This window comes from Elgaria multicarinata, chromosome 20, assembly GCF_023053635.1.
Source record: "Elgaria multicarinata webbii isolate HBS135686 ecotype San Diego chromosome 20, rElgMul1.1.pri, whole genome shotgun sequence".
Lineage (NCBI taxonomy): Eukaryota > Metazoa > Chordata > Lepidosauria > Squamata > Anguidae > Elgaria > Elgaria multicarinata.
Genome location: NC_086190.1, coordinates 5,319,832 through 5,333,616, shown reverse-complemented (window position 1 = coordinate 5,333,616; position 13,785 = coordinate 5,319,832). Strand labels below are relative to the sequence as shown.

Sequence of the window (13,785 nt, the reverse complement as noted above, 5' to 3'; positions counted from 1 at the left end):
TGGCAGTCTTGAGCCTCACGGCCCAGAATCCCCCAGCTGATCCCAGGTAGCCAATCCAGCGCCATTGTCTCCCTTCGCCCGTCTCCTAGCCCAGATAAGGTTTGTGGGCCCCTGGGGTGGGGGAAACAGGGAATAGCTGCTTGTCAGTGAGGAAAGCTCTCCCTGTGCCCGCCCACCGTGCTTCGGGACGCGGATATGAGCGCCTGTCTCTACCGCCCTCCGCGCCCCTTGGCTGCCCAGATGCAGCACATGAGCCGCAAGGGAGTCTCCCGGGGTGGAATCGCGGCTGAGCCTCACCCGCCCCTCTCTCCCGCGCCTTGCCTTTCAGCAGTCCGAGTGAGCCCGTGCCATTCCCGGCAGCCTTCCATCATCTCCGACGCGTCGGCGGCAGAAGGCGACCGGTCGTCCACGCCGAGCGACATCAACTCGCCGCGGCACCGAACGCACTCGCTCTGCAATGTAAGGCGCCTCTGCAGGTCATTGGCCGTTCTTAACCCCGTTCTTCTCTTCTAACGCGCTCGCTTGCTTGTGCCTGAGCCACGTCCTGAGACCAGCTGGCTTCCTGCTGCTGCTGCTGCTGCTTTCTAATACACAGAAAAAGAATGAGGGAGACCTGCAACAAAATGTTGCAGTCTGTCTCCACTCCCTAGGAGGAGTGCTGCTCCTCAGGGCTCCAGCCTGCCTCGAAGTAGTGCTGTTCAGGCCGATAGAATGGGGGAGTGGAGTTTCAGGCATAGGACAGAAAAAGGACAGGCTTCCCAAGGCCGCCTTTTGCTGCGCGATATATTGTTAGAGCGAGGGTGGGAAACTTAGGGCCTTCCAGATGTTTGGGACTACAAGTCCCGTAAGTCCCAGCCAGCATGGCCAATCACCAGGGATTATGGGAGCTGTAGTATAAAACATCTGGAGAGCAGATGTGTTATACTACAGCTGCCTGTAGTACTGCCTGTTCCTGGCTTAGGTTTGGAGGGGCTACAGAGCCGGTTCTGCGGGGTGGGAAAGAGGAAAGGGCCCGTTTCCCTTTCTTTCCTATATCGTTCAGGGATTAGATTATTATTATCATTATCATTATCATTATTATTAACCTCATGGCATGCAAAACCCCTCCAATGCTAATCCCCCTACCCCCACTCAACTCTAAAATAAAACTATTCAGGACTCGAGCGGGGCAATGAACTCTTCATCAACTTCACAGTCTTCTGAAATTTAAGAAAGCCATAAAGACTGATCTCTTCCGGCAGGCCTACCCAGTTGAATTTTAAGATGCCTTTTAATAATGTGCTGCTTTTAATAATGTCTTAGTTTTAAATGTTTTAATTAGTTCTATGTATTTCATGGTGTTTGCATTTGCGTTGTTCCCCTCCTCGATCCAGAGGGAGAGGCGGGTAACAAATAAATTTGTTGTTGTTGTTGTTGTTGTTGTTGTTGTTATTATTATTGTTATTATTATTATTATCCCCCACTTCCAGTTCCCTTATATATTTATTTTTCTCAATTGCCGCCTCAACGTTCTGTACGTCCTAATAATCGGAATAATGATCCAGTTTCCATCAGACTCCAGTTTCCATCAGCCTCTGACCGTCTGGCCCACAGTCAAGGATGATAGGCATAGTAGTTCATCAGCATCTAGAGGGCCGCAGGTTATCCAGCCCTGCTTTAGGATTTTGGGTTAATTAGTGTCAATAGAAAGAGAGGTAGACTCTAGTGTTGAAGAGCAGAAAAGTTTTTAATCTCTTTACACGAATGTCTGTACCGTTTAAAAATATTTTTGTAAAAAACTGTTTGAAAAAGGAGCTTGACGTTTCGGATCCAAAACGTCAAGCTCCTTTTTCAAACAGTTTTTTACAAAAATATTTTTAAACGGTACAGACATTCGTGTAAAGAGATTAAAAACTTTTCTGCTCTTCCAACACTAGAGTCTAACTCTCTTTCTATTGGTTCTACATAGTGTTTTTCCCCTCATCATTTTGAGTTAATTAGGGTGCAATCCTGTGCACGCTTAGAGTTAACCCTACAACTTCCAGCATTCCCTAGTCAGCAATACATTTCCTAATAATTCTTACAATGAAATTGAGTTCTTTCTCTTTAACATTCACAATTTTCTGGATATTCACAGCCAGTTCAAGTCCCACCAGTTCCTACGTGTCATGAGGATTTTGGGCCTGGGTGCATCACTCTTATTACTGCCCAAGACCAAACTAATCACGATGCAAGATATCCACACTCAGGACGTCCCACAATGATTTCTTTTAAGTTAGTACCCAGTTTGGGGTACTAACTAGCGTGTTCAGAGGAGGGCAACCAGGATGATCAGAGGTCTGGAAACAAAGCCCTATGAAGAGAGACTGAAACAATTGGGCATGTTTAGCCTGGAGAAGAAAAGATTAAGGGGAGACAGGACAGAACTCTTCAAATACTTCAAAGGTTGTCACACAGAGGAGGGCCAGGATCTCTCCTAGATCCTCTCAGAGTGCAGGACACGGAATAACGGGCTCAAGTTAAAGGAAGCCAGATTCCGGCTGAACATCAGGAAAAACTTCCTGAGTGTTAGAGCAGTACGACAATGGAACCAGTAACCTAGGGAGGTTGTGGGCTCTCCCACACTAGAGGCCTTCAAGAGGCAGCTGGACAAGCATCTGTCAGGGATGCTTTAGGGTGGATTCCTGCATCAAGCAGGGGGTTGGACTCGATGGCCCTTCCAACTCTGCTATTCTATGATTCTATGGGGGGAGGGGGGGAATGGGGCAAATTCAGAGTGGGGGAGGGACAATTGTGGTGGTCTCAGTTAAAATTGGGCCATCCCCTTCCCCCTTTCCATCAATCTGCCATTTTCGGATTACCTTTTGGTTAAGAGAATGTTCCACGTCACAGGAAAGAAAGCAGCAGTAAATATACTGGGTTGAATCCAGATTCAGGGCAGACCCATTGAAATTGTGACTTGTTAATCATGGCTAATTGGGTTTATCCTGAGTATGGCTAAATCAGGATCTAATGTAGTTTCCCAAAAAGGACAAGTGTATATTAGGGCTGTGCTCCGCTTCTCCTTGGACTGGAGAAGCAGAAGCGGATTAGGGTGCTTCGCCTCCCCTTAAGGCGGAGGCGAAGAGGATTGGGGGAGCAGCGGAGCGTTGCGGAGCAGATCGAGGTGAAGGCGGATTCTTTGCCTCAATCCGGAGCTCTGCAAAAAAGGTAAGGGGGGGTTTACTTGGCCCTGCTGCTGCCGCCGCCGCCTGTGTGACGACAGCGGCAGAGCCGGGTAAGGGGGAGGGGGCTCTTACCTGCGTCCGTCCGCGGCCCCGCAGCTGCTTCAACTGGGCCCAAGGGCTCAAACAGGAAGACCAGGCGGCCTGGTCTTCCTGTTTGAGTCCTCGGGCTCAGTTGAAGCAGCCGCGGACAGATGCAGGTAAGGGGGAGGAAGGAGGGGGTGGTTACCTGGCCCTGCCGCTGCTGCCGCCTGTGCAACGACGGCGGCAGAGCCAGGTAAGGGGGCAAGGGGGAGGGGGCTCTTACCTGCATCCGTCCGCGGCCCGTCACTGGCTTCACTAGAGCCCGCAGCTCAACCCGGAAGTGTAGGCCGCAAGCGGGGCCTACAGTTCCTGGTTGATCCGCAGGCTCTAGTGAGGCTGGCGGCAGGCCGGGATGGAAGCAGGTAAGGGGGAGGGGGGCCTTACCTGGTACCGCCCCCCCCCACCGCTGCGGAGCTCCGATTCGAGGCCGGAGCTCCGCAGCGGACCCTAGGCAGATCAAGGCGGGGCGGAGCGGGGCCGATCCGCAATTTGCGGATCAGGAGCGGGGCGGAGCGGGGGGTCCGTGCACAGCCCTAGTGTATATGTAACAGCTTGGGCGAGTACAGTTGTGTCATCCACGTAATGTGGAACACAAGTCGGGATGGCTTGGTGCGTTAGTTCAGTGTGATGTCCAACGTTAGAGAGTGAGCCAAGTCCCGTGTCAGCTTGGCTTGCTCCTGATGGTGCTCGGCTTGTCCCCTCTGGTTAAGGGTCATCATAACATAGAGTTTGAGGGGCTTTGTAGGCCATCTAGCTGGAACCCATGCATCTCCACTGCCTGCTCCTTCCAGGAATTCTGGAATTTGAGCATCCTTGGACCCAGAAGAGCCTGCCCTCTGCTTGAAGACCTCCAGCATGGGAGAACCCAGCACTCCTTTAAGTAATGGTCAATGTACTCTTACCATCTATAAGCATGTCCTAATGTTCAACCGTAATCAGCCCTCCTGTATCTTAGATTTAGTCCTGCCCTCCGGGGCAGCACAGAACAAGTCTCCGCCCTCTGCCCCATTATAGTCCTTCACATCTTTGAAACGTAATCTCATGTCTCCTCCAAATCTTCCCTTCTCCAAATGAAACAGAGCCTGGGTTCACCCAACACGGCTAATCCAAACTCAGTGGTTGAGTGTGGGTTGTGGTTGACTTGTGGGTTATCGTGCCGTCTGAACACAGCACATTCTCTGCATTGTGGCTTGTTAGCCGCTCTGAATAACCCAACAACAAACGTGGATTCTCAAGGTGGCTTCTTCAAGAGAAATAAGCCACACTGCATAGTTACACAAGCCAACCTGCAAAAAAATGTGCTGCGTTCAGACAACCCACACTCAACCACTGAGGCCTTAGCTAGACCTAAGGTTTATCCCGGGGTTGTCCCTGCCTGCTTCCGGGATCCCCTGTGTCATTTACATGAACAGGGATGACCTTGGGACGATCCCGGGATAAATCTTCGGTCCAGCTAAGCCCTTCTTGTGGGTTAGCGTGTCATGCGAACCCAGTCAATCCCAGTTCCTTCCACCTTTGCTCCTCAGACTTGCTTCACCTGAGCATCTAATCATCTTGGTCTCAACTTTTGATCCCATCTCAATTTGTCTGCATCCAGTCAAGTGTCAGGAGCTCTTCTCTGGATTCCTTGCCTTCACATCTGGCTTTGTGGTGATGTTGACTTCCATGTGCCATTCTGTTGCCCCTTCAACGACATTGCGACTTGGTTCTTGGGAAAGAACCTTGAATAATAATAATAATAATAATAATAATAATAATAATAATAATAATAATAATAATAATAATAGTAATAATAATAGAAGAACGGTGGCCCACTTAGAAGAATCAGCCGCATCCATCTTCATTTTAGCTCCCAGACCTTTCACAATAAAGTCCAGGAAAAGCGCCGGACAGGGTTTGACGCTGCGCACTGCCATGCTTGCGGCTTTGCTGATGGCGCTCGCCCTGGTAGGGCCTCGGAAGCCATCTTTGTGCCTGATGAGCAAGCCTGACACATCTTTTTCTTCTGGCAGGGGGATAGTCCTGGACCGGTACAGAAAAACCTGCACAACCCAATTGTCCAGGTAAGAACCAGCTCTTTCTCTCTGGGCGAGAGTCCTGGGAAATCAGCAGAAAGGGGTGGGGTGATCGGGGGGGTGAGGGGGCGGTGGGAGAGATTGCAGCGCTTACGCTGAGTCCCACTCAAAACAGTTTGGATCATTCAGAGCCTGTGCTGTGTGTGTGTAGGCTGATGTGAATCCTGTCTGGGAGATTGGAATTGTGGGACAGATATATAGCATATACCAGCTTTCCCCAGCTTCATACCCTTAAACAAGCCGGCAAAACAAACCAGAGTTTGCTGTTGGCTTATTTATAAATAGACTGGAGTTTATTTTACACAGTTTCCCCCCACCCCCCATAACCAGAAGCAGGACTATACCAAAATTCAGTTTCGCTCTAGCAGATTCCTGCCATTGTTATGTGTGAGCCAGGAACTGGAGTTTAAAATAGAATCATAGAAGAGTAGAGTTGGAAGGGGCCTCTAAGGCCATCGAGTCCAACCCCCTGCTCAGTGCAGCTCTTGTTAGTTAAACAAGATGGCAAGACAAACCAGAGTTTGTTGTTGGCTTGTTTAGAAGTTGGCTAGAGGTGTTTTTTTAACCACATTTCCTGGGCTGCTTCTAACAGCAGGAAGAGCCTTCATAGAATCATAGAATCATAGAATAGCAGAGTTGGAAGGGGCCTACAAGGCCATCCAGTCCAACCCCCTGCTCAATGCAGGAATCCACCCTAAAGCATCCCCGACAGAGGGTTGTCCAGCTGCCTCTTGAATGCCTCAAGTGCGGTAGAGCCCACAACCTCCCTAGGCCACTGATTCCATTGTCGTACTGCTCTAACAGTCAGGAAGTTTTTCCTGATGTCCAGCCTCATGTGGCGCAGAGCGGTAAAGCAGCAGTTTCTGCAGCTGAAACTCTCCCCACGGCCTGAGTTCGATCCCAGTGGAAGCTGGTTTCAGGCAGCTGGCTCAGGTCAACTCAGCCTTCCATCCTCCCGAGGTCGGTAAAATGAGTACCCAGTTAGCTGGGGGGAAGGTAATAACGGCCGGGGAAGGCAACGGCAAACCACCCCGCTATAAGGCCTGCCAAGAAAATGTCAGTGAAAGCCGGCGTCCCTCCAAGAGTCAGTAATGACTCAGTGCTTGCACGAGAGGTGCCTTTCCCTTTCCTGTAACAGCAGGCCAGGAACCTGTTGATGTGAAGCTGAACTCTGATTTCTTCTGCCTCCTGGTTGCGCAGGATGAGGGGTGAGCGCAAGATGGAGACATTGCGCCGGGTTTCCTTTCTGCTTGTGCACATTGGCCTGTTTTAGTGTTACGTGCAAACCAGTGGAGGCTGGTGGCTCTGATGTCAGTGGGGCGGTGAAACTGCTCCGGGTTTCAGGCCAAACCCGTCAGAACTCGAAAGGAGCTATCCTTGGGTAGCTCTTTTAGAATTCGGACTGATCCGGGGACCACGGAAGACCTTTTGAGTTCTGACTCGTACATCTGAAATCTGGAATGGATTCACCACGCCACCGACATTGGAGCCGCTAGCCTCCGCTGCTGAACGTGCATAGGGGTGCGCCCTAATTATTTTAAAGTACTTTACAGTGTGATCTAATACATGCCTACTCAGAAAATGTAGGACGGCACAGAGCCGGACCCGCCTGACAAAGCTTATGATGCCGGATTAGATGACGACGAGAAAGCACCAGCGTAGTAGAGAGAAATGCATGGCTCTCTGGCAACCGGGCGGCCCTGGGTTCAAATCTTGCCTCTCCCAGGAGCAGACTCAGTGGCTTGTGGTCACACGCAATCACTCAGCCCTCGTTTGCAATATGGGGGAGAGAGAGAGCTCCCTAGGGGACGCTGGTGGCTCCAAGGTCAGTGGGGTGGCCAATCCGCTGCGGGTTTCGGCTGAAACCAGTCAGAACTTGAAAGGAGCTCTCCTTGGAGAGCTCCTTTCAAGTTCTGACTGGTTCTGACATGAACCCGGAGCGGATTCGCTCCCCTACTGGCCTCGGAACCCCCAGCCCCCACTGATGCAACCCCAGTACAGATGCTGTGCACTGCTAGGTTTCACAAGGTGTTCCGGATTCCTGCCCTCCCTGCCTCCACCTCAGAATTAACACCCCCGTTTCTTTTGGTCACCCGCCTTCCGGCAAAAAAAACCCCATCCCATTCTCCTTTTTCCTCCTCAGTCTCTAGAGGACCTCGAAGACCAAAAACGGAAAAAGAAGAAAGAGAAGATGGGTTTCGGCTCCATCTCCCGGGTGTTTGCCAGAGGGAAGCAGCGGAAATCGCTCGACCCCGGGCTCTTCGATGGTACCGCTCCAGATTATTATATAGAGGAGGACGCCGACTGGTGACAGCCTGCCCTCCCTGTCCCGCTTTCTGGTGTGCGTGCGTGCGTGCCTGCGTGCGTGCGTGGGAGTGTCTGTGTGTGCGCGCGAGCGAAACGCCTCTAACTGAACCCGGCGGCCTGTGAGCCGCGCTGCCTCTTCTGCGTTGCCTCTTCTGTAACCCGCTGTACATAACCCCCAAACGATCCCGTGTGTGAAACCCCACCCCCACCCCATTAACTGTTGTCTTATGGAGCGATGCCAGTTGTGCTGTGTAGCCTTTCCCGGTTCCGTTCTGGGCTGTGTTCTGTTTTCGTTTTTTTATTTCCTCCTGCTGCCTCTCCTCCACACCCTCCCCACCGAATTTCTTCCCCCCCCCTTTTGGTTCTTTGCTCCCCAGCCTTTTTTTTTACAAAACTTGAAAAACTTGAAGGACTGCTGTGTATTTGTAAATAACCATGACGACAAATATTGTGCACTGTGTGCTTGTAAATGTCTCTTGCCCCCCCCCCAAAAAAACCCTGCTGTTCTTCCTGTCTCCTACCCCGGGAGGCTGTTTGCATCCCATGTGTTTGCCAAGACGCCTACCAGGACAGGAAGCCGTACCTCCGGTCCTTGCAAGATGGCCAGCATCTTGGAGTGATTTTATGCCAGGGATGGTTCAACAGGCAGTCTACCGACGAAACATCCCGTCTCCAAAGCAAATGTCTCAAGGCCAAACTCACCGTTCACACAATCCACAATCGCGCAAATTTTGGTTGTAATAAATACAAGGGTTTGGACCCAGATTTAGTCATACTTCAAGTAGGCCCATGGGCGGTGTCCAGCAGGGTCGTTCCACTAGCACAAATGACGTTGCGCTAGCACAAACTAAGTTCCGAACTATGCGCAAGAGGAGACTCCAACTAAAGTTTTATTGGCGCAAGTATAATGCGCAGCAGGGAGATTTTGCAGAGTTCTACTATAATAATAATAATATATTTATTTATTTGTTACCCACCTCTCCCTCTGGATCGAGGCGGGGTACAACACAAATAAAAACACCATAAAATACATACAACTAATTCAAACGTTGAAAACCAGTGCATCATTAAAAGCAGCACCCATTAAAAAAAGGCATCTTAAAATTCAGCTGGGTAGGCCTGCCGGAAGAGATCAGTTTTTATGGCTTTCTTAAATTCTGGAAGACTGTTAAGTTGACGAATCTCTCCCGGCAAGCCATTCCACAAACTGGGAGCGGCAGAAGAAAAGGTCCTCTGGGTAATAGTTGTGAGCCTTGTTTTTGTTGGCTGGAGTAAATGCTTCTCAGAGGACCTGAGTATGCGGGGCGGATTGTACAGGAGAAGGCGATCCCGCAGGGAGCCTGGACCCAAACCATGTAGGGCTAGTGCTGTGTGACTTTGTGGAATGACGCTGCTGGATACTGCCCAATGGGATTTATGTTAATCTTGAAGTATGACTGATTTCAATGGGTATGACTATATCTGGATCCAACCCCAGATGTGGAGCTCACAACCTGGATCAAGACCCTGGATGGCTTTAGTCTGAGCATTGGAAGGTACACTTCCATTGGTGCAAATGGGCGCTTTACTCGCAATGCAAATAGCAGGCTCAGTGCTCCCAAACTGGATTGGGACCATGGTGTGGGCACAAGGTTAAAGCTCCCTGGCATTCAATCTAGACTCCCTCTCCATCATCCCTGCTGGATTGGGGCCGCAATGGGCAGGAGGAATTTTTAATGCCTCCTCCCTCCCACACAAAAGCCCTGATCCAGGTTGGGCTGCCCCTCCCTGCGCTCTTACAGAGATTTAAAAACAAAACGCTGCGCTGGCCATTGCTCTCTGCGTCCATGGGGTCACCTCTAGCCTTGGCCTTTTGGGGAGCGCCTGGTGACGGTACCAAATTTTAATCAAAGCCTGGTGTTGCACGTTCCCGTTTCGGGAAAGGAAGAAAGCGTTTTCAAGTCGTAGGAGACTGCTTTGACTTGGAAACTTTCTTCGGGGTTTTGGATGCCACCTCTTGGTTTTGCTGGAGCCGTAGACCTGAGGAGCCCTTGTCGTTGGACAAACCAACTCTGTGATGGAGCCTGACCCTCCATCAGAAGATTAATTTGTCTGGCAAAAATACATTCCCCCACCCCCCAGGCCCAAGACTGGAGACGTTGGCCATCCCTGGTGTGCACAGTTCTATCTAGAGAGAAATCTCACGGTGTGATGACGGGTCTCTATAATTTATACGCTGTTCCTGCTTAGACATGCACCCTGTGTGGTGAAACCAGGAATCAAACCTCAGGGGATGGGGCTATGAAGGCCTAAGCCCTACCCCTTTGGGAGGAAATTGGAGGCCCTCCCTGAACTTTTTTACTTCTGTTTTTCAAAAATAGGTCTCTAGCACAGGGGTCGGCCACTTTTTGTGCCAGGGGTCGGGCACAATTAGCAATTTGAGAAACTGCCCTGGGCACCGTCACAAAATGGCTGCCATAGGAAGGTGTCCCGGAAGGTGAAAACACATTTGTTTCTTAGTGAGCGATTGGGTAGGATCCTGCCTGGACACTTCCTCTTACAGCGATGAGAAAGCTGTAAGAGGAAGTGTCCAGGCAGGATCCTATCCAACCGCTCACTAAGAAACAAATGTGTTTTCACCTTCCAGGACTCTGGCCAAGGAAAACAGAGGCATTAGGACAACTGACAATTCCTCAGTATCATATACTTGCAGCTGTAGTCTTATTCTCCAGCCTTCCCAACCTGGTCCTCTCTGGGTGTGTACGACTGCAAGTCCCATCATGCCCAGCCAGCTTAGCACCAAGTTGGGGGAAGCTGTCAGGCACAATCCCCTGAGAGTAAGCCAGGGTGAACTACATCTGAGGTGACCAGCGTAGGATTATTATTATTATTATTATTATTATTATTATTATTATTATTATTATTATTTATTACATTTATATACCACCCCATAGCCGAAGCTCTCTGGGCAGTTTACAAAGGTTTAAAACAGCGAACATTAAAAACAAATATACAGAAATTTTAAACCATGGAAAGCATAAAAACAGCAATAGCCATTTAAAACAACTATTCTGGGGTCAGTTTTTTAAAAAAAGAACTCAGCATATGTTGTTAACTGCCTGGGAGAAGAGAAAAGTCTTAATATGGTGCTGAAAAGATAACAATATTGGCGCCAGGCCAGCCTCATCAGGGAGATCATTCCATAATTGGGGGGCCATCACGGAGAAGGCCCTCTCCCTTGTTGCCATCCTCCAAGCGTCCCTCGGAGTCGGCACTCGAAGGAGGACCTTAGATGTTGAGCGCAGTGTAGGGGTAGGTTCATCTCGGGAGAGGCGTTCCATCAGGTATTGTGGTCCCGTGTACAACCTTATAGGTTAAAAGCAGCACCTTGAATTGGGCTCGGAATCGTATAGGCAGCCAATGCAAGCGGGCCAGAATCGGTGTTACGTGTTTGAACCTTCTGGTTCCAGTTATCAATCTGGCCGCTGCATTTTGCACAAGCTGCAGCTTCCGAACCGTCTTCAAAGGCAGCCCCACGTAGAGCGCATTGCAGTAATCTAATTTGGAGGTGAAATGGCTCTAAACGTCATTTCGTTAATACGAGATATGATGAAATCGCTTCAGATATACCAGGCTAACCTGGATCTGTATTCCGGTTTTCATGCCGTGTCCCCTTAGGATTCCTCGCTGCAAATTTCCTGGCTGTAAGATTGGGTCAAAGCGAGACGTAAGCCTCTCTCGTCTTTGTTTTTCCCGAGCTGGTGATCACCACATCAGGGTGCATTTGTAGAAGCGTTAACAGTAGCCTTCGCAGCCTGCTGCCTTTGTGATGTATTGGACTGAGACGTCCATCATCCCCCAACCAGAAGGATGATGGGGACTGTAGTCCAATACCTCTCCGTTTGGGGAAAACGGAGTTATAGAGACAGAATTGCATCACGGTGGCAGGAGGTTTTTTTGTGCAAACAACCGCGCCAACACACCCTCCGGCCTGTTTCACAGCGACGGTTTTCCCACATGCCCATGGGGTCGCAGCCCGCCGTGGCATCCCAACCCAGGCAAGCGGGGAAAGGGGGGAAATTGCAGTTCATAATTGGTTGTGTTTCTACCTGGAGGTTGATTTGAAGCGGGCAAAACGTCACGTGCCAAGCAGTCCCCGACTTCCATTCCAAAAAAGAACCAAAACCACCCGGAAAAAAAAACAGTCTGCAAACCTCTTCCGGGTCAAAATCCCTGGAAACCACACGGATGTGGGTGCGCGCGCGCTCGCTCCCTCCCTCCCTAATTTTTCTGTTGTGTTGTGTGTGTTTTTTAATGCATACTCATCTGGAATAATTCCTTAACCCTCTTTCTTTTCCCTCCCCCTATTCTTTAGTTTTAATTTATTTGCACAATACAGAAGATGTATTCTAACTAAATTATTACATAAATATTGGAATTTATATTTTTCCACGTCGGGTGGGGTGGGGTTTTTTGGACGGGTGGTGTTTGTACTCCTCTGCTCTCCGGCTGCTGAAATTGCAGAGCTGAAGTAGGATGGATTCGAGGACAAGAGAATCAATATTATTTTGCCCCATTTTCCCTCTCCCTCGTCTCCCCCCTGACCCTTTCCCCCACCCCGCCCATGTAAAAAGCTGTTTGCAGTCACCCCCGAAGCAAGCAAAATACCAAATGTGTGGGTCTGTCACAGTGGGTCCAGTTCAGCCTCTGCTACTGAGAACATCACAGAGGCCCGGTTTTATAAACACCCATTTGTCCCCTGTCTTATATCCTCAGCCTGGCAGAAATGTCACGTGTCCTCATTCCACATGCAAGATCAACACCCCTCCCGCAAACACACGCATACACACGTGTACTCCGATGCGCTGAAACGATAACACAGGCCAGAGCTCTGCTCAGTTCTTTGCAGCTACGAGATGATCCCTTGGACTGGAAATCCCAAGGAGGCATCGCACAGGAAGGGGTGCTCAACATGTAAAGACTCCTGTAAGGCCCAGGCAAGCAGTGGAGGCAAGCAATGGCCCTCTCCTCTAGTTGGTATTCTACGTCCACAAAACCATACCGCACATTGCTCCCAACAGGAAACACTGGCTTGGTCCCGTTCACACAACATGGGGTCCTTTTTTTTATTGTGATTCTTTCTGACTCTGAATACTGCTTGTTCTTGGGAAGTGGGTCATGTTGGTGATGCCATTGTCCAACCTGCTGGTGTTTAGAGATGTACAGCTTCGTGTGCGCTCCTGGAGGAGACGGCTATCAGTGGCTACTAGACCTGATGGCTATGTGCTACCTCCAGTATCAAGAGGCAGTAAGCCTGTATACACCAGTTGCTGGGGAACACGTGCAGGTGGGTGCAGTTGCACCGTGTCCTGCTTGTGGGTCCCTGGTTGACAGCTGGCTGGCCTCTGTGTGAACAGAGTGCTGGACTAGATGGACCCTGGGTCTGATCTAGCATCAGGGCTCTTCATATGTTCTTATGGAAATAGACTTCCCTCCCCCCTCTCCCTCTTTCCCAAAACAGCCTCTCAAGTCCCCTGGAAACGTTACACTGACAGTCAAGGGACCCTGCTGAGTGGGGGGAGGGATCCCCAAAAATTGGACAGAAGGATTTCCGTGATCAGAGACCTTCCTATCACAGAAGGTTCCTTCCTCTTGAATCCAACCCCTAACCTTCATTCCGAAACTGGAGCGTGCACAATTCATTTGCACCGTTCCCCCACCCCACCCCACTCTGCAGTACCAAGGTACAGGTGTGCCTTGGCAAGAAATAAAAGCAGCCTTACAAAGAAGCGGTTGTGATGTGATCGTACCCGTGATTGCGTCGAGATTCTTTTTGTGCAGTGTTTTACTGACGTGCGGTTGCACGCCTGGATGTCAGTAAAACACTGCAGGAAAGGGATCTTGATGCAGTCATGCCAACAATCAGCTCAAGTGCGCTTCTCATTTTTGTATGTGCACCCAGACTTCTGCACATTGGTAGCCTCTACAGTGCCAATGGGCACATGCACATTGATGAAACACAGCTCCAAAGTAATCGTGGTGCGATCACGCACGTGATTGCACTGAGATTCTTTTTTTATGCAGCGGGTACACCTGCACTTATCCACATTAGCAAACGACACACAAAAAGATGGTTG

At 50.0% G+C, this 13,785-nt stretch overlaps 1 protein-coding gene across 3 annotated transcripts in view; it reads left to right on the top strand.

Moving 5' to 3' along the window:
• Nucleotides 1-7,997, top strand: part of KAZN (kazrin, periplakin interacting protein) — a 269,488-nt gene extending 261,491 nt beyond the window's left edge. For 2 of the 3 annotated variants that reach the window (XM_063145364.1, XM_063145363.1), the window contains exons 6-8: nucleotides 329-459; nucleotides 5,300-5,350; nucleotides 7,506-7,997. In XM_063145364.1, the coding sequence (XP_063001434.1) occupies nucleotides 329-459; nucleotides 5,300-5,350; nucleotides 7,506-7,673 (350 nt within the window). In that variant the 3' untranslated portion in view covers nucleotides 7,674-7,997. Of the gene's footprint in view, nucleotides 1-328; nucleotides 477-5,299; nucleotides 5,351-7,505 lie in introns of all 3 variants that reach the window. The other variant, XM_063145362.1, reaches the window with a different exon arrangement.
• The last annotated feature ends 5,788 nt before the right edge of the window (nucleotides 7,998-13,785 follow it).